Source organism: Podarcis bocagei (assembly GCF_964188305.1).
Source record: "Podarcis bocagei genome assembly, chromosome: 12".
In the NCBI taxonomy this organism is placed as follows: Eukaryota; Metazoa; Chordata; class Lepidosauria; order Squamata; family Lacertidae; genus Podarcis; species Podarcis bocagei.
This window is the reverse complement of record NC_138137.1, coordinates 52957626-52977893: the sequence shown is the minus strand read 5'-3', so window position 1 is coordinate 52977893 and position 20268 is coordinate 52957626. Positions and strand designations below refer to the sequence as shown.

Sequence of the window (20268 nt, the reverse complement as noted above, 5' to 3'; positions counted from 1 at the left end):
CCCGAGGTACTATTTCTGGGTTAGCGAAGTCTGTAACCTGAAGTGTATGTAACCTGAAGCGTATGTAACCCGAGGTACCACTGTAATGCAAAGAATGCAGAAAAGCAATTTTCTACAGTACTTATAATTTTTAATGCACATTTTTCTTCTTACTTTTAATTCGGCCACTGCAGACTTGTTTGTGGTCAGTGGGTTCCAGTTACATGCCCATCCCCTTAGCAAAGCTCATTGAGTCCAGATCTTAGGAGCTCCTGTTAATATTGTCAAAATCTGAACTAAGATGTACACATCAGAAGGAAACAGCAGTCTCTGCCAGAATCCAACTTGGCCTCTTCTATCAGAGATGGTGCCCAGCTTTTTAAAGATTCCTACAATCTTGTTTTGGCGTAGCAAGAAAAAGCAACTCTTGTGACGTCTTCTAATGACACCCTCCTTTTCTTTTCTTTTTAATAGACCAACAGCTGCTGAACTTCTAAGGCACAAATTTTTCCAGAAAGCAAAGGTAGGAACTTAGCTTGACCTTTTAAGTAAATGAACAAATGATCAATAAATAATATATTTGAAGAGAGGAGCAGTTTACTGGTGTGCAGGTAATAAGAGCTCATTGCAGCAGAGATTTCTCCAAGGTTTTATTCACCAGTGAAATTTCGTCTTCCTTAAGATCTTCCAGGACTTAAGATCTTGTGGCCTGATCTAAAGTGGGTCACACCAGCACCACTAGCACCATAAAAATAAATGGGGGGGGGGGAATGGGACCCCAAATGTTTAAGATAAATTTGAAATGTTGAAGACTTCTGCATTAGGCCTTTCCTGGTGCAGAAGTTAGAATGACTTGATTATGAAACTACTGAGCTGGAATCTGTTGGCAAATCTGGCTTTCTTTTGGCTTTGATTGAGACTTAACATTCAAGGCAATTTACAGTTATTCAAAATGAAGTAACCCAAATAGGAATATCAAAACAGTTACCAGATCTGTTTCCTGTACAACACAGAAAAATGTCAGAAGTCAACAGTGCAGAATTTAGAAATGGGGGAAGTATTTTCACCTGAAGGCTAGTAATGTTGTGAGGCAGAATGGGCTACCTTGGAAATTGTGGTATCGGGGCAGAGATAGACCTTGCCCCAGGCCTCACGAGGTTTTGCTTCACATACAGAAGCAAGCATTCTCCCACAGTTTGCGAAGAGCTAGGACAGGGGCCAGCAACCTTTTTCAGCCGTGGGCTAGTCCACCGTCCCTCAGACCATGTGGTGGGCTGGACTATATTTTTTTGTGGGGGGAGGGGGAAATGAACGAATTCCTATGCCCCACAAATATCCCAGAGGTGCATTTTAAATAAAAGCACACATGATACTCATGTAAAAACACCAGGCAGGCCCCACAAATAACCCAGAGATGCATATTAAATGGACACATTCTACTCATGTAAAAACATGCTGATTCTTGGACCGTCCACGGGCCGGATTGAGGAGGCGATTGGGCCGCATCCGGCCCCCGGGCCTTAGTTTGCCTACCCCTGAGCTAGGAGGTTCATGTCAGAACAAATGTTCCTGCAGACAAGACACAATGAGTTCAGCCATTTTAAGGCAGGGAGAGGCCTGCAGTCTCCTGGCAGCTGCGCATGGATTTTGAAAACTCTTGTGGTGAAGTTGAAACCTTGACGCACACTCCCCTCTGCTACCGCCTCAGGATAATTTCTAAGGAGTGTGGCACGGACTACTCTTAGGAAGAATCTAACGTGTTGGCTTTCCAACACTTGTATCAAAGGACCTTCTCGTTCCCTTTCAAGTAACTCGAGAGCTTATCTCTCTCTCACACACATAAGCAGTGAAGCTTGAGCCAAACGGTGGCCTTTGAGGAACAGGAGTCGCAAAGTGTCGATTTTATTCCCCTCCATTTCTTTTCCAGAATAAAGAATTTTTGCAAGAAAAAATGCTGCAGAGAGCCCCAACCATCACGGAAAGAGCCAAAAAGGTACAAGTTAAAACAGTTTGAAGTGGGAACCTGCACACTGCACTTCTTAAATTTTCCATTGACCAGCTCTCTGGTTGCACTAGAAAGGCCACGCTAGAATTCTCTGTATGAAATTCTGTCGGTGACTTTAATGGTGGCTTTGTTGAAATACAGGTCCGAAGAGTCCCTGGCTCCAGTGGGCGCCTTCATAAGACGGAAGATGGCGACTGGGAGTGGAGTGACGATGAACTCGACGAAGAGAGCGAAGAAGGCAAAGCGGCAATTTCACAGCTCAGGGTGGGCACCAAGAGTCACCGTTTGCCTCTTAAAATTAGCCCCGGAATTGAAAGACAGTCTCTGTTGCGAAAGCTGTTTTAAGGGTGCAGCTAATGCATTGATGGGATTGCAAGAGGGTTTCTCAGTAAAAAATACAAATACCGTATCTTTCGCTCTATAAGACGCACCAGACCACAAGCTGCACCTAGTTTTTGGAGAAGGAGAACAAGAAAAAAAATATTCTGAATCTCAGAAGCCAGAACAGCAAGAGGGATCCCTGCGCAGTGAAAGCAGAGAACCCTCTTGCTGTTCTGCCTTCTGTGATAGCTGCGCAGCCTGCATTTGCTCCATAAGACGCACACACATTTCCCCTTACTTTTTAGGAGGGAAAAAGTGAGTCTTATAGAGCAAAAAATACGGCAAATAAAAATGATTTATTTATTTGGTTTTTCAATTTAAAATTTTACAGAGGTATATCTTACATAAATCATAAAAAAACAAGGAATCTCCATATTTCCCATCAGTCCTGACTGTTCTGCACACTGACTGTGGCTATCAGAAGATCAACTCGGGCAACATATGGGGAGATGCGTGCCCCTTCTCTAAGGACAGGAGAATCTCTCTCTTCGAAAGAGCGCTTCTCTCCCATTTAAGTCTTCATAGCCATTGCCAATGCTTTGCAGGAGAAAGGCTGTTGAGTAAGCTTTCCAAACAGAATGAACTCCTGTTATTTATTAAAAACAAATGGTAAACCATTTTGACACCCCTGCTGCAACAGCCTCACCACCTTAAGACCTCTGAGCTCCTCTGCTTCAAAGATCTTCTGGGATCTAAGAATTACTGCCCGCAGTTAGACTTGGAACACATTAAAATGAAATTGTGCCAAAAGCTGCCGTTTTCACCGTGTTTCAAGGGCACGACATCCGTTGTGGCGTTGCATGCTAATTGCACTTGTCTGCTTCTTCCCCTTTTAGTCGCCCAGAGTGAAAGAATCATCACAAAATTCCGAGGTGAGTTATTAACCAGTCATGCATCTTGAAGCACCGGCCTGTCTTCTGTTTTGAGAAGTGCCAGGTTCATTATACGCACACAAATAATAGTAACAATTACGGTAATGTTTTAGCTCTCTGTTAAGAGAGCGCTGACCTACAGACTGACTTATGCTGGCTTAAAAAATGGGGCGGCCGCGCTTCAGGACAATAAAATAAGTGTTGCTAGCTTGAAGCAATTGCCAGGCAGCATTTTATATACAAAGATACACGCAGCGTGTGATTTTTGCAAACAAATCTCGACTTTTAAGTAATGGAACGATAACTGCTGAAGCCAGTTAAAATATTGGCATTTTTAAATTATGATTTGTAACAAAATCCAGAGCATGTTCTGAAGGTTCGTGGAAAGCCACCAGCTTGTGGAAGCTGAAGCAGGTCTGGGTGTAGGTGCCTGGATGTGTGAGTGCCAGTGAACCACACCGCCTTGCGTCCCGTGACAGAGGAATGGTGGGGTGTGAATGTAAGACAGTAATAAATTGTGGCACTTAATCCTACTGGCAAGTGCTCAGGGTGGGGGAGTGTGGCACAATGGGCTGGCGAATGTATTTTTCCCTTCCAATGGGAGGACGGAAATCCCTTCTGAAAAAAAGGGGGAAGGCTCCTGAGAGCCAGTGTGGCGTAGTGGTTAAGAGCGGTAGATTCGTAATCTGGTGAACTGGGTTCGATTCCCTGCTCCTCCACATGCAGCTGCTGGCTGACCTTGGGCCAGTCACACTTCTCTGAAGTTTCTCAGCCCCACTCACCTCACAGAGTGTTTGTTGTGGGGGAGGAAGGGAAAGGAGAATGTTAGCCGCTTTGAGACTCCTTCAGGTAATGATAAAGCGGGATATCAAATCCAAACTCTTCAAATCCAAATCCAAAAAGGGAGACGAGGAAGATGGAAGCGTCTTCTGCCTTGTAGGCATAAGCCCAAGAGGGCTGTGGAGTTGGCCAGTATTGCATACTAATGCATTAAATGTAGGAATGTAGGAATTGCTATAAGCAGCAAGGAGTTGATACATAAACAGCAAGGACTCGTAAAGAAACTTTAAATCACTTGTTCCTTGGGCTGGCAGTGTTCAAGCGTTTTGGAATAATAATTGAGTTATCTTTGCTTCATTCGGTCACAAATTCGTAGCTGGTTTTTACCTTCAGTGTGTTGGATTTGTTTTGTTTTATTTGTTATTGTGTTGAATTTATTTAATTTTATTTATTTATTGAATTTATACCCCACCTTTCTCTCCAAAGAACTCAAAGGCAGCATACGGGGTTTTCCTCATTCAATCCCCACAACAACAACCTTGTGAGGTAGGCTAGGCTGACAGGCAGTGGCCCAGTGAGCCTCATGGCCAAGTGGGGACTCGAACCCTGGTCTCCCAGGTCCTAGTCCGGCACTCTAACCACTACACCACCACTGGCTCTTACTTACTTACATACTTACTTACACAATGCTCTTAGTTACTTGTTCACCACTTAGGGACAATTGTAATTAGGCGGTAAAAGAATTTGCCTGAATAAGTCAACAAACAAGCAGCTCATCGTTGATATTTCTGGCAGGTGGGTCCCCCTCATTCTCCCATACCCATCTCCTCTCCTTTCTGGTTTGCAGCTCTTTCCGCCAGCGGAGCAGCCGGCAAGCCCTTTGCTCAACGTCCCGGCCCAGCCGCCTCAACTACCTCAGCCTGCAGGACAAGCACCCGCACAAACTTCTCCCGCTGTCCCTGCTCCAGCTTCTCAGGCACCTGCAGCAGGAGCTCCTCCACCTGCGCAGGTAAGGCCCACCAGAAGCGGAAACAGTTTGCTTTTGCATTTATATCCCACTTTTTCCTCTAAGGAACTTGAGGCAACACACAGAGCTCTCTTCCTTTGCAGTGTATCCCCACAGCAATGCTGAGAGCCAGTGGTGGCTGGCCCAAGGTCACTGGCCCAGGGAGCTTCCTGGGCAAGTGGAAATTTTAACCCTTGTCTCCCAGGTCCTACTTTGGCACTCTAACCCATGGGTAGGCAAACTAAGGCCCGGGGGCCAGATCTGGCCCAATCGCCTTCTAAATCCGGCCCATGGACGGTCCAGGAATCAGCATGCTTTTACATGAGTAGAATGTGTCCTTTTATTTAAAATGCATCTCTGGGTTATTTGTGAGGCATAAAAAGGTAAAGGTAAAGGTAAAGGGACCCCTGACCATTGGGTCCTGTCGTGACCGACTCTGGGGTTGCAGCGCTCATCTCGCTTTATTGGCTGAGGGAGCTGGTGTACAGCTTCTGGGTCATGTGGCCAGCAAGACTAAGGCGCTTCTGGCGAACCAGAGCAGCGCACGGAAACGCCATTTACCTTCCCGCTGGAGTGGTACCTATTTATCTATTTGCACTTTGACGTGCTTTCGAACTGCTAGGTTGGCAGGAGCAGGGACCGAGCAATGGGAGCTCACCCCGTCGTGGGGATTCGAACCACCGACCTTCTGATCGGCAAGCCCTAGGCTCAGTGGTTTAACCCACAGCGCCACCCGCGTCCCTATTGTGAGGGCGTTAATTATTCCCCCTCCCCCAAATATAGTCTGGCTCCCCACAAGGTCTGAGGGACAGTAGACCGGCCCCCTGCTGAAAAAGTTTGCTGACCCCTGATTCACTAAACCACACCATAAGACCAGCGGGGGAAAGGGTTAAGCAGCTGCTGTCCATGCAGCCTTCCCCATACTGCTTTGGCTATAAAACAAGTACATGCATTCCTTCTGGCGAAGAGGCCGTGAATTGCAAAGTTCCTGGCCGAAATGTCCCTTTAGCCACGAGCAAAGTAGGCAGTCTAGCCGTCCCTCTTTTTTTCCAGTCTCCTGGTCTGTGAGACAGGATCGAGAGTAGCTGACCTACCCTATAGGGCTGCTTGGAGAGACCTTAGGACCTTTCTGCGCAAAAACCATCACCACCCCAATGTCCTCTGCTTTTCGGGCGACAGAGTGTTTTAATGCAAGCCCTGCCTTTTGCAGAGGGCGTGGAACTCAGCGGAGGAGCAGCCAATGAGATGGCTTTCCTCACCCAGGGCGAACTCCTGCCAAAACCAGCCCGTTCTGGAGCGTGTCCCACTACTTGTGGGTGCTCTGGAGGCAGTCGGATGGCGATTGCTCATGTATTATAGCAAATAGCTGTCCTTGGAGCCGGGGTGAGGCCTGCAAGGCTGGAGGGGCGGGGGAAGCTTCCTCACCCCGTGATCCTAATAGGCCTGCTGGGAATGGTCCGGCGGTGATTTGTGGCCAGAGCAACACTCGAGGGCTTCAGCGTTTTTCCTAGAAGCGTTTTCATGGGTTTTTGGGAAGGAGGCTATATATAAACCCCTCTGCGCTCACAGGGCTCCTGTTCTCTCCCTGACAGCCCATTAATCTTGGGGAGACAAACCTTGGCGCCCTGCGTTCCTGGATTCCAGCTGGCTGAAATTAAATAGGACGGACTTGGCTTAGGGTCTGCAGATGTTCTCTGTGTGAGCAGGCCCAGCAATTAAACGCTTGAGGGAGCCCCCGGCCTCCGCTTTGAAACAATCCCTCAATGTGCGTGGTTTTGCTTCTCTGCCACTTCCCAGCAGCTGGAAGGTACGGCAGCTGTGGCTTCGCTGACGTCAAGGGAGCGCGATGTGGCTCCCCAGCGCAGAATTTCAGGGAATCTCTTAATCTCATCCCCCTTGTGACCTAGGCGGCCATTTGTGGGCTGCGTCTGATCCGTGTCCTATCTTCTTCTGCCCCCCCCAGCTCTATTTATGGCTCCTGTATATCAAGGAACCACTTCTAAGCTTGTAGGCACCTCTCCTCTTGTGGAACTAGGCTGGGCCAGTGGTTGTGGGACCACCCTGGGAGATCTTGAGGCATAGGAAGTTGCTTTATACCAGCTCAAAGTATTTGTCCCCTTGGCCTGCGTATTTATCTGCTCTGACTGGCCTTATGAGGAACGGTTGAAGGAGCTGGGTATGTTTAGCCTGGAAAAGAGGAGACTGAGAGGAGTTATGGTAGCCATCTTCAGATCTCTAAAGGGCTGTCACATGAGCCCAACACAGGGCCTTTATGTTAGCCCTACTGAACATTTTCCCCTCAACTTTCCTCAACTTTCCTATTTAAACATCCTCAGAAATGATAGACATGGTGGGTGTTCTTTAAATCCTTTTATACTGTCCATTGTACAACTAGTTACGCAAACACATGCTATCCCCCTTTTTGGGTAGTCTAACATCACGACACAATGAAAATAACAGATTCTGTCTGTCAGACATTAACCTGGAAGTAACTGCAAGGGTGGCTAAGTTTCTGTCAGTAGTATCTCTTAGAGTGGTGAATGGCCCCTCTCACAGGTGCTTATAATATCAATCGAAACAGTTGGTAACCGCCTTCAATTTTAACCTGAAGATTGCCACTTACCCAATTTTAATTTTAATTTGTTTGAATTAATTGTGGGATGTATCTTAATTTATTGATCACTTGTTTTATGCATTGTCTTATTTGTATGATCTTAGCCGCTCTGAGGAGCCTCTAGACCTGGAGTCTGCATGTGGCCCTCCATCCCCTCAATCTGGCCCTTGGGAAGTCTCCCCAGGCTGTGCTTCACTCTAGATGTCCCTCAGAGTCCCTTTTAACTCTACAATTCTCCAATTTTCTGGGTCTTAGGCAGAGGTGTTCTCTATCAGCTGCTCCCTGAGATCCATAGACTGGAGGCACCAGATATTGCACCTGGAGCCTCCTGAACGCAGAGCATGTATCCTGCCACTGGCCTGCAGCCTCTTCCCCTTAAGGACAGCGATGGGGAGACCGTGACCCTCTAGGTGCTGCTCGGTTCTGACTCCCTTTGTCCCTGAACGTTGGCTGTGCTGGGTGGCAGTTGGAGCCAACAACATCTGGAAGGCCATTTGTTCTCCATCCCTGAACGAAATCAGCTGTTAAGTGAAGAGGGTGCTGATGCAATAAGAAGCGCTTCAAACCTATGTTGAAATGAATAGAGTTGGCAGGTGCCTGAAAGTCTGAATACCCACATCTCCTTGCAAACAGGGGCAGCCACCCATCAGCCCCTGCCCCAGTGTACAAAGCTGAACATACTCAATCCATATTAGAATATAGCACCTGCACTAAGTATGTGCTCTGCGGAAAGTCTTGTTTAATCATTGTGATTTTAATTTCCTTGGTGGGGCAAAGGCTTTTTGTGCTGCTGCTTCTTTTTAAGAAGACTGTCTTGCTCTGGGTTGGATCAATGTTGTGCCAGATTTCTCTGTGCTTTAGTTCCTGAGAGAGCTGCAAACCAATGTGTGGGAAAATGGTTTAATAAAGGAAGAAACATTAAAAATAAAATAAAAACAAGTTCCTTCGGAGCAAATGATTAAAACAAACAAGTGAAGCCATGTACTGCAATAAGATGCCAAAATAATAAGTAGTCATAAATTAACCCCATCGGATCAGTAGCCAGTTTGACTCAGGGCACAAGAGGCCTGTGTTTTGGGAGGGGGCAGGGAGAGAGATCTGCCCTATGGAATATTGCTTGAGATACTGCCAATCGTGAAATACTGAAGAAAATTTATCCAGCGAGTCGTCCCAAGGGAGTTTTTTTAATCGGTTCCATCTCTGTGTCACCACATTTGTTTGCTTTCTGCCTGTCCAAAATAGTCTCATTTGCTGCCTGATCATCTTACAATGCTTTTGTGTGTGTTTTTAAAACACAAGACACACATTGATTTTTTTTAAAAAAAACCACAAATTTATTTATTTTTTTAAAAAGTTGGCCCTTCCTCTTTTTCCCACAAAAGGCACCTCCTGCAACAGCCCCAGTGCAAGAGGAAATGAAAGTCCCCATCAGCCTCGTTCTAAGGTTAAGGTAAGCATGTTCTTGCAAACGTCTCCAAGGCTTAAATCACCCGGCTGTTGTTCAACTCCCACCCTTGACAGGAGAGGCTTTTTGGGTGGGGTTTCCAAGATGGCAGCCTGCAAATGTTGTTGCACTGCAACTCCCATCAGTCCCAACTAGCATTGCTGCTGGTTTAGGTTTGATGGGGAATTAGAGTTCATCAGCATCTTTCAAAGGCACCATGACATCCACCCTTGCTCTCTCTGTGGTCCACTGGGTGGGGCTTGACTTGGCCCCAAGGAGAGGTGGGTTCAGATCTCATGAACTTTCCATGGCCATGTATGCCCTAAATTCTCCTCGCCTGTAAGTATATCATTGCTGTTAATATTTTCAATCTTGGGAGCTTTTCAGCACCCCACTCTAGGAAACAGCCTTAATACCTGGGACCTCTTTGTTGGAGCACAATATTTCTTTTTCGAGATTTCACACGAAGAAAATCCAATTACTGTATTTTTCGCTCTATAGGACACACTTTTTCCCCTCCAAAAATTAGGGGAAATGTGTGTGCGTCCTATGGAGCGAATGCAGGCTCCTTGGCTTCAGCGAGAGCAATGCGAAGCCGCCGAAGTGCAGAGGGAGCGCTCCCTCCACGCTCAAGAGGCTTTGCGTTGCTTTCGCTGAAGCCTGGAGAGCGAGAGGAGTCAGTGTGCACCGACCCCTCTCGCTCTCCAGGCTTCAGGGATAGCCACTTGAAGCCTTTGGAGCGCAGCGTGAGTTCCCACTGTGTTCCGGAGGCTTCAGGTTCCTTTTGCTGAAGCCAGGAGAGCAAGACTCTCCTGGCTTCAGCCGAGAGGGAGAGCTGCGCAGCGCCCCTTCAGCCAAGCGGGAGGCGAAATGGAAGGGGCTCCGTTTCTCCTGCCGCTCTGCTGAAGGGGCGCTGAGCAGAGAGGGGGAGAATTTTTTTCCCTTGTTCTCCCCCTCTAAAACAAGGTGCGTCCTATGGTCGGGTGCGTCCTATAGAGTGAAAAATACGGTAATTTGGCAAGACTCTTTGGCTGAGGCTTAATTTTTGCATTGGAAAAGCACACAGTTCATTAAAGTAACTATACACAGAGAACCAAGGTGCCTGTCAACAGGCAGTGCCAACTGATGAACCCAATAATAGAACAACGTGGTCACGTACTTAAAGATGTGTCGAAGGGTTGAATGTATTTCAACCTCACGACTTCTGTGGGAAACGATGCGATTTAAAAACAAAACCACACCGTGGGAATGGTGGAAAAGTCGATTCAGTTTTGCATTTTTAAGCCAGCTGTGACCGGATTTGCACCACCCAGACTAATACACAAGATTGGAACGTAAATATCCTTTTGGATTCTGTGCTTCTTCAAATTTTGCAATAACAGCCCTCTGCTCAAAAACTGTACCGAAATGTGTACCAAAATACAAAACACGTATTCTAGACTAAATACTGTTACAAATGTGTTTATTAAGGAAATATCTTACAGTTTTGTTTCTTTGTTTTTAAAAAAATCAAATTAATGTAGAAATGGGATGGAACAGACTTCTGAAAGAACACATGGAGAATTGACATGGGCTGCAAACAGACGGTCCATGCATAGCCACACCCGCAGCCCAAAGAGTATAAATCCTTGTAATGTTTGTAGTGCTTAAAAAATGTATGAAAATATGTTCATTGTTCAGACCGCTCAAAAGTAACCCTTAGAACATTTCATACTGAAATAGGTAATACTATCTAGAATAGGTTTCTGCTTCTTGTGCATGCCTGCGCCCAGGCCCATTCCATCCATGCGCTGAACACATTAATGAAAAGTGCTCATGCCCCATAATGTATTTGCTCTTACGTTAAGGACTTCATCTAAAGAGCATATGCACTCAGGTGTATGATTCGCCAACAAATATTTGCATTTACGTGTGACATGAAAAATCCGAAAGAGATGTAAAGCTGAATTGTGGGTCATCCATACAGGATGTAAAAACATCCTTCTACACAAATAAAACTGTGGGCAGACCTCCTTTTTATCGTGCTTGGCTATAATTTGGCATAGCGTTGCTAGGGCCAGATAAAATGTGCTTGGGATCTGCAACCCAGGCTTTTCGTTCACCGTCCTTGCTTTCGTCTACAGAGTAAAAAAAAAAAAAATGGCTTTGTGTTTCATCTCTCTTCTCAACAGGAATTCAAAGAAAGAACTCAACGACATTCGATTCGAGTTCACCCCTGGGAGAGGTGAGATATGGGTACGGGAAAGAGAAACGTGCTGGAAGTTATTGAGTAACTTGGGTGCAGAATGTTCTGGGTTGAATCTCCAGCATCGCCAAGCAGAAAAGATCCCTCACTCTGGAACCACAGAGATCCAGTGGCAGCAAGAATAGCCCATCTGAGCTAGACGCGGCCTCCCTTGGTATAAGGCGACTTCCTTTGTTGCGGCTGCAGACATGCTGCGGATGTTCCACCTGCATGTTTTGTGTTTAACCTTATGGTAGTTGCTCAGAGGGACGCTGGTGGCGCTGTGGGTTAAACCACAGAGCCTAGGACTTGCCGATCAGAAGGTCAGCGGTTCGAATCCCTGTGACGGGGTGAGCTCCCATTGTTCAGTCCCTGCTCCTGCCAACCTAGCAGTTCGAAAGCACTTCAAAGTGCAAGTAGATAAATAGGTACCGCTCCGGTGGGAAGGTAAACGGCCTTTCCATGCGCTGCTCTGGTTCGCCAGAAGCGGCTTAGTCGTGGGGATTCAAACCGCCAACCTTCCTAGGCTCAGTGGTTGGGCTTAATCAGAGTTGGGGTTCAGACTCCTCTCAGCACACACAGAGCGCTTTTTCTTCCCAAATGAGAAATCCCAGCTCGATCCTATTAGTCTGGGATTAGGAGGTAGGGCTGGATCCTTAGAAGCTCTGTTTTCAATTAAAGAAATTATTCTTTTCCACCTCTCTGCATACAATCCATTCGAGGCATTTTAAGTAAAATATAATGCAGAACGATGCATAATATAAAACCAATCTAAAAAGAAGAAGAAAAAGGTAAATGCCTGCAAATTGTGATCTCTGAATTTGTTTTAGACCACTTGTGTGCAGATGTGATGGTCTCTTAATTACGATCTTTCCAGATACTGCGGATGGGGTTTCCCAAGAACTCATCTCGGCTGGGCTTGTCGATGGCAGAGACTTAGTAATAGGTAATAGTGCGCATTTCATGTTCACCTTAATCCCATACTGGATTTGTGGATACAAGTTGCTGTATTTCTTCCCAGGACAGGGAGGGGGAAACTCCTTCATTGTTAACTAGGTCGTCTCTTCCCAATATTTTAGGGAAGCTTGTTCAGAATGAAAATGCTTAAATACTCCGTCTTTGAGTGTGTCCACCCTCTGTCGTTTCAGTTGCTGCCAACTTACAAAAAATTGTGGAAGAGCCCCAGACGAATCGATCTGTCACTTTCAAACTGGTATATTTACTATTTCCCCCCCTTATTAACCTGGTCTGTGTTAAAAGGGTGTGTCTGCTCTAGGCTTCTTTGGGGTGCTGATTCTTCAACAGTAATCCCTGGACGATGGGTATCTAGTGGGGGACCCACACAGTCACAGCAGAAATAAGGCAGGGTCTTTATTTTCAGGGGCTTTGGGGATCAGTTGAGTTGCGATTAATCTTCATAATTTAGATACACCCGGATCAAAAAGTGGGGTGAAAATATCGTTTCCTCTGTGAATGATGCTGGGGGACATGGGCCAGTCTTTTTGTAGTAAGATTGGCATCATCTTACTCCAAGGTGGAAAGATCAGCTTGCCAATGAGGGCTTGGAATGCCAAGTGTCTCTTGAGATGAAAATCTGGGGGAGGGGGGGTAATGAAATGGAGTTTCTGGAAGAGGGCATGGCTGGCTGGCTGGCAGGAATTCTGAACAGGAGCGTTCCATGCTGCTTTGGAAAAACGCCTTTGAAAATTCAACCGGGACCCGGGACAAAATATTGCAAATGCCAAATTGAACTACATTCTGCACAACGGCACAGTTTAATGTAATGTGGTGGCTTTAGACATGCTTAGTGGTGTGCATTTCTGATAAAGGAGGATTTGATAACTTCGAAATACTTGCCCCCACCATCTAGCCCTTTTCTCTGTGTCTCATATGTTCTCTTAAAGCTGCATCGGAATGCAGAAGGATGTGAGTTTTAATTTTGGTCTGCAGAGAACATAAAAAAAAGTATAAGTGTGGTCTGCTGTGACTAGAGTCTCGCTTGCTGTTTTAGCGAATTGCTTCCTTGTCCATATGCACCAGGGTTTGCACTCGTGACAGTCTCCCCATTCATGCTCCCCACACGGCATCACTCTCACATATTCCAGCTGTTCTCTTTTTGCTTTGTTTTGTTTAAAAGCAAGGTTGCAGACCTCATGTTTGCTCAAGGTAGCGGGACTTCCCCCCCTCTTTTTTCCTTATTCTTTGTGGTCCCAGGTCACTCTTGTCCAAAACTCTGCCCCGCAAGTGGCCTATATTGGAAGGCATAGGAACACTGGTCACCTAACTTTGCCAAATGTTTTTGCAAGTTCAGTTTTTGCAATAGTATCTTCAGAGGAGCGCCTGGTTCAACTTCCATCTTATATGGAAGCTTGATTTGCTTCCGTTAGAAACTCACCTTTGATTCCCTGGGACTCAAAGACTGTGTTCAGGTTGCCTTCGCTACCTTTCTGTAAAGATTTGTTGACCGGCTACTGCTGCTCTTTTTGAACCATTTTCTGATATATTTATCATTTTGCTACTATTTATATGAAAATATTTACAGGCCACACTTTTCACAAAGCTACTGCAGGGCTGGGTTACTTATATTTGACTGTTTCCACTGATTCTTAATTTTCTCTTTCCCGTGGCTCTTTTCTTATTTTGGCGAGGGTTGCTATTCTTGTTTAATCGACAGCAAACTGTATTGCAGGGGGTTGGACTAGACCTTTGGGTCCCTTCTAGCTGGGCACTTCTATGATTCTATGACCCACGACTCTCTGGCCCGGGTGGCAACTCTGCCTCAGCACTGCGAAATCCAGGCATTCTTCTTCACGTAGAATTCCAGGGTGTTGGGTATTTGTTGTTGTTGTTGTTGTTGTTAATGGTTTGCGATTTTTGAAAATGGTTTGTGGAAAGCTTCTCTCCTCCGTGATGCTTACCGCTGTTGGACTTCCCCGCCCCCTCTGTTCTCCAGGCATCTGGCGTCGAAGGCTCCGATATCCCCGACGACAGCAAGCTGATTGGGTTTGCCCAGCTCAGCATTAACTAAAACTACACTCCCAGACGATGGTTCCCCCCCCCCCAACGGGTGCAGCCTTGAACGCTTCTGTCAGCCTGAAAAGCAAAACCACTACTGCCAAAGAACCAAACTACAGCTCCCTTTCTTAGAAGCTTTAACCTCGTTTGTTTCCCGAGTCGCATCGCGGCGCCTCCCCACCGACACCACCATTGCAGACAGCTGGCTTCTCGGCCACGTTTCCTTCATCCCAGATGTGCAGACTCAGCCTTCCATTGCCTGCATGTTTGTAGTTTTTATATGATGATGATGATGATGATTATTATTATTGCCTTAACTATTTAAAGTACAAAAAAGAAAAAAAGAGAAGGAGGAGCCAGAAATACTACTGAGAGTACGACACGGGGCTTCCACTACTCTTAACAACTACCCCGGCGCGATTCATGTGCCTGTCCGTTTCTTGATTCTCTGTCGAATCAGGTTTTTATCCCCCCCCCCCGGTGTGGCTGTGTGGTTGTTGCTCCATTGCAGAAGGAGGGGTTGCTTCACTTTTGGGTCCACTTTACCAGGCATTGGGGGGGGGGGAATACTTTAAAAACTACAGGAATGGCAAGCTATTCTAGCATGTCAGAAATCCGGATGGGCTCTTGCAAACCCAACAAAGTCTTAAGAGAGAGTCTTAAGCCTTAGGCTTAGCAATAAACCATTAAGGGATCTTATTTAATGGGTCTACGGCATGAAAGAAATGGATTAGCCTTAATTCCTCCTCGCCCCCTTCACATTAATGCAAAATATAGCATTTGGGAAGGGGAACTATCAGGGTATCATTTTGTTGCTGCTGCTTTTTTCGTTACTTTTCACCATCTGCAATCTTGTCAGGCCACTTTCCAACGTTTTTGTCTCTAGCGGAGGGGTGGTGGACCTGTTGTTGCCCCCCCCCCCACACGTCCCATCTGTCCTATCCAGCATGAGCAACAATCAGGGGGGATGGAAGCTGTGGTCCAAAAGCACCCAGAGGCGAGTTGCGGGCTTCCCATCCTTGCTCTAAAGCGGCAAGCCAGAACCTCTGCATACTTCTGCTGCTGTTGCCGCCATGCCCAAATCACCGTTGTTTGAAAAGCGTTGGCTGCTGGGAAGTTTGGGAAGGCTGGCCTTTGCAATCCCTGTTTTCCCATCGGGGGGGTGGTTTCCGTAACAACGTTTGTGATGGGCGTCCCTTGCTGAAAGGAGATTGGGTGGAGCAGTGGGACTGGAGAGCCCTAAATATTGGGCTGCTTTGTAAAAAGAAGAAGTTCCCCAACCCCCCAGGAATTTTGCCATGCTGTTATCAGGCTTGCTACATCCCCACAAATCCCCACAGTCATTGGGTGGCAGCATTGGGTGAGTTTCAAACCTCCTGACTTCGTAATCCTGGGAATTGTAGTTGTGTGGTTAGCAATGCATAGGCTGGCCTCTTCTAATTTGTTAAGCCTCCAGTTGTTGCTAAACCACAACTCCCATTATCCTTGATCGCTGTCCGGGGCTGAAGGGAGTTGGGAGTCCAATATTCCCTGGAGGTGAGCATCTTGGTCTCTCTGGAGATGAGCATGTTGCCAAAAAAAAAAGGAAGGCAAGGGAAATCTCAGCTTGCTAAACTGGCTGCAAGTCCCAGAACTCTTTTGCAAAACTTGGGTTGCTTCTTCAAACGATACACATTTCCCCTCACTGTGGGATTTTCTCTGCAACCGTTTTTGAGAAGGGAGCCCTTTGTAAGTAGACTAACGTTGCTGGAGGTTGTAATTGCGCAAAGTTTGGCTGGGGTGGTTTAACTGTGCAAAGTCGTAGATGTGTGGTTTGACGCATTCATAAAACCAGATGTTCTCTGTACATGGTTGCTAAGAACAAAAGTTGACCATGCCTTCTGGCAGTTGGAAGCTCTGTATTTGTGTCTGTACGTGTGTGTGTGTGTGTGTGTGTGTGTGTGTTTCAGCCGAAGCAAATCTTTCCTGTTCTTGTTCTCAGAATTTTCCTTTGGTGTGTTCAAGATAGAAAATGCATTCATCCTCTTTCCTTTCCCCCCTCCTGCACAGACTGGTACATATGGAACCACCCCTATTCTGTTTTTACAGCAATAAGATAAATAAATAGATTGCCGGTAGATTCATACATGGCAAGATTAAGCTCTGGACAATTTTGTCTCTCTTGCTGCACTAATTGCTTGGAATTTGCAAAATTGATTTTTTTTATACTCTCCAGTGTGAGCATCAGAGTTTGATCAAGATGATATAACTGAAACCAATATAGCTTGCGTTTAGTATTTTTTAAAGAAATGAGTATCTGGTGGGGTGTGTGCGTGCGTGTGTATGTGTATGGTTTTTTTTTTAATTTCTACATATAAATTATACTTTTTAGTTTGGAAAAAAAGCAACACTTGTAATGCAATATGTGAATAATAAAATGGTGTAGATTCTTTCCTCTCCCACAGGTCTCTCCCCCCCCCCCCACTTCAAACACAGTCCAGTTGGGCCTTTCGTGTATCCCCGCTCTGCTTTTGAAGCGTAGAGAAATTGTAGGCAGTCTGTGATGGGTGAATTTAAATCCCAGATAAAGGAATTGAGTTCTCGTTTCTCGCCCTACAGCCTTCCAATGTACTTGGAATTGGCCCAGTCGGCACATTGCAATGCCAACCTCTTAACCAGAGTTAAACTCTCTGGAGCTGGCTTACGGATTCCTTCCTTCCTTCTCGTTGACTCTCTTTCCAGGGCAAATTCCAGCCCTCCTTGTTTCTTTGGCTTTATCCGTGGTTCTGCTCCAGCTTTAACCGGAATTAACTTTCCAAGCATGCATCCGAATCTGCTCTGTTAACTTGGGTTAGGGCAGATCCTGGTTAACGTTTCTGCAAAACCATGGCTACGACCGAGAAGGAAGCTGGGGAAAGAGAGGATGGAGCTTGCAAGTTTTGCACCTCACATCTAACCTCTTAACTGGGATTTAAGGCACACACACACAACCTGGTGCCTTCAGGGGTTTTGGACCACAATTTCCATCTGCCCAGTTGTGATCCAAAACACTTGAGGGCGCCAGGGTGGGGGGGAACTGATAGAAGAGACGTGTGCACTGGCGCACTCTGGTTGGGGGGTGGGTTTCAATTCAGTTAGGAATCTCTCGGGTTTCCCCCCATTTAACCAATTATATTTATATATTTTTCACTCTATCGGCAGTGACAGAAGCTTCCTTCACTCCCTCACACACAAGTTTTTGCCATGTTTGCTTTTAAAGAGAAAATAACAATTCCTAAAAACAAAACAACCCCCCCCCAAAAAAAAACCCCTGTAGTTTATTCGCTCTACCGGTAGGTCACGCGCAAAAACTGCTACAAGCGTGGAGGCAAAACGAAGAAAGGATAGGAAAGGGCCACATCGCAGTGGTGTCAAAGATGCAGAGTGTGAAACAAAAGAGCCCCATTCGAATTCTGAGTCTGTGTTAGAAGATCTAGTTCTGTCCGCCTCGCCCCCTCTGAGAGCACCACATTCACCCCCCCCAATCTCTTACTTTCTTTTAAAACTGCATGGGTGGGGTGTAACACTAAGCAGTCCCGGGACTATTGTTTCCGAGGGGGTGTGTGTCTCTGACCAGGGTGTGGGGGTCCCCACTTGATTGATGGGAGTGGCGGAGGCTCCGCCGCAGTCTCGATTCCCTGAATCCATTGCCTGCCTTTGGCTGGCGGTGCGTCCCTTTGGAGCCTGTGATGTCATGCCACTAAAGTGGGCGGGGCTTGCCTCAAGCCCCACCCCCTTGTAGGATGATGATGATGATTCAAAAAGGTGGGTGGAGCTTGTGGCTGAAATGGGCCTCAGGTGAGGAGCCAGGCGGGCGAAGCTTGGAGGGCAGGTGGAAGGCACCCCCCACCCACTCTTCCCACCCTGTCTTCAGCTATGAAGACCAAATTATTCTGGTACAGTATTACTTCACTTTTGCCTGCATGCCGTGCGAACCTTGTTGTACTCTACACTGGGACGGGAGTCCAGCCTAATCCAGTGCAATGATACAGTATCTATTTATTTGCTCCCACCTCTGTCTAACCCAAGTCTAGCGGACAAGAGTATCCATGCTGGCCGTTCTCCTTGTAATTTTATTTTATTCTGTCTTAATGAGCCTTCACTCCCCTTGCTATTAGAAATTTCTAGGCACGTGTCTCTTGGTAATAGTTTCCTTTTTTCCCTTTTGTTTTTTTTTGCCTGGGATACTAAAACGTGCTAGACGACTGTTTTGTTCTCGAGGTTCAAAGTGCCAATGATTTTATTATTTTATATTTTAATTTTTTTGGGGGGGGGGGTAAGGAATTCTTTCTAACCTTTTTACCCTTAACGGATCAGAGGGGTTTTTTTAAATTTTTATTTTGGATAAATTCTGAACTTGAACCTAGAAATCAGTTGGTATTTTTTTAAAAATTTAGTTGATACTCTTAAGGATGATGATGGTGTATTAATATAACAGGAACCTCTACACGATTTTGGTGTACTGTAGATTTTAATGAAAGATGTAAAATATTCAGCCTTTTCCCTTCCCCCTTTGACTTTGTATTTTACTGCATGTACTTCTCTAATTTTTAATCAATAAAAAAAATGTCCATTGCTTTTTGGAGTCGGTTTGTATTCTTATGATGCTGCTCTCATTCTCTCTCTGCCTCTCCTTGCAAATATCCCCAATACCTCATCACGGTTATGTCGTATGTTGTAAACAAAAATTGCCCTTTTCCTTTATGGGGTATCCAAGAGCCCATATAGAGACCTTACATAGGTTCCCTATTGGTAGGAGAGAATAACAGAGGCCAACCAGAGAATATTGAGAAGCAAAGCAGCTAGTAAGCTTGATCTTTATTGAACTGTTGCAACAGGGTGCTCCCCTCACGCGCAGGAGAGAGGAGGAACCCAGAAAAAATGGTGCGCAAGGCCTTATAAAGACTTTTGAAATTGCCACCCTATAGATCAAGACCACCCCCAGAAACATCATACAGACATCACAGAAGGGGTGTAACCTAAGACCACCCCTCAGATACATCATACCTACCGTATTTGAAGGGGAAATGTGTGTGCGTCCTATGGAGCGAAGACACCATAGCCCCGCGACCCTCTCCCAGCTGGAGAGGTGATGCGCAGCTATGGCAGGAACCTCTACAGCCCCGTGTCACCTCTCCAGCCGGGAGAGCGCACGCGGGGCTAAAGAAGCACCCCGCGACCCTCTCCTGGCTGGGGAGGTGACGCGCGGCTATAGAGGCTCCTGCCGTAGCTGCGCGTCACCTCCCCAGCCGGGAGAGCGCGCGCGGGGCTAAAGCAGCCTCCCGTGACCCTCTCCCAGCTGGAGAGGTGACACGCAGCTATGGCAGGAGCCTCTATAGCAGCGCGTCACCTCCCCAGCCGGGAGAGCGCGCGCGGGGCTAAAGCAGCCTCCCGCGACCCTCTCCCAGCTGGAGAGGTGACACGCAGCTATGGCAGGAGCCTCTATAGCAGCGCGTCACCTCCCCAGCCGGGAGAGCGCGCGCGGGGCTAAAGCAGCCTCCCGCGACCCTCTCCCAGCTGGAGAGGTGACACGCAGCTATGGCAGGAGCCTCTATAGCAGCGCGTCACCTCCCCAGCCAGGAGAGCGCGCGCGGGGCTAAAGCAGCCTCCCGCGACCCTCTCCCGGCTGGAGAGGTGACACGCAGCTATGGCAGGAGCCTCTCCGCTGCGCCTTTCCGCTGCTCCCTGACCTGCTCTTTGGGGCTGGTGGTGGGCTTCCCCCCCCCCCCGCCAGCCCCAAAGAACAGGTCGAAAGGAACCTGAAGCCTGGAGAGCGAGAGGGGTCAGTGCACACCGACCCCTCTCGCTCTCCAGGCTTCCAAGGTAGCCGCCTGAACGCACCTTAAACGGCACCTTGTTTTAGAGCGGGAAAACAAGAGGGGGAAAGTTCTCCCCCTCTCTGTGCAGCGCCTCCTGCCGCTTCACTGAAG

The 20268-nt window shown here is 46.9% G+C and overlaps 1 protein-coding gene across 4 annotated transcripts in view; it reads left to right on the top strand.

The window, feature by feature from the left end:
- The window catches only part of OXSR1 (oxidative stress responsive kinase 1), an 85212-nt gene extending 66296 nt beyond the window's left edge, over window positions 1–18916 (top strand). For all 4 annotated transcript variants that reach the window (XM_081163635.1, XM_081163637.1, XM_081163638.1 and 1 more), the window contains exons 9-18: window positions 454–502; window positions 1907–1972; window positions 2126–2248; window positions 3202–3237; window positions 4865–5026; window positions 9020–9087; window positions 11253–11305; window positions 12183–12251; window positions 12454–12518; window positions 14259–18916. In XM_081163635.1, the coding sequence (XP_081019761.1) occupies window positions 454–502; window positions 1907–1972; window positions 2126–2248; window positions 3202–3237; window positions 4865–5026; window positions 9020–9087; window positions 11253–11305; window positions 12183–12251; window positions 12454–12518; window positions 14259–14333 (766 nt within the window). In that variant the 3' untranslated portion in view covers window positions 14334–18916. The remainder of the gene's footprint in view (window positions 1–453; window positions 503–1906; window positions 1973–2125; window positions 2249–3201; window positions 3238–4864; window positions 5027–9019; window positions 9088–11252; window positions 11306–12182; window positions 12252–12453; window positions 12519–14258) is intronic.
- The last annotated feature ends 1352 nt before the right edge of the window (window positions 18917–20268 follow it).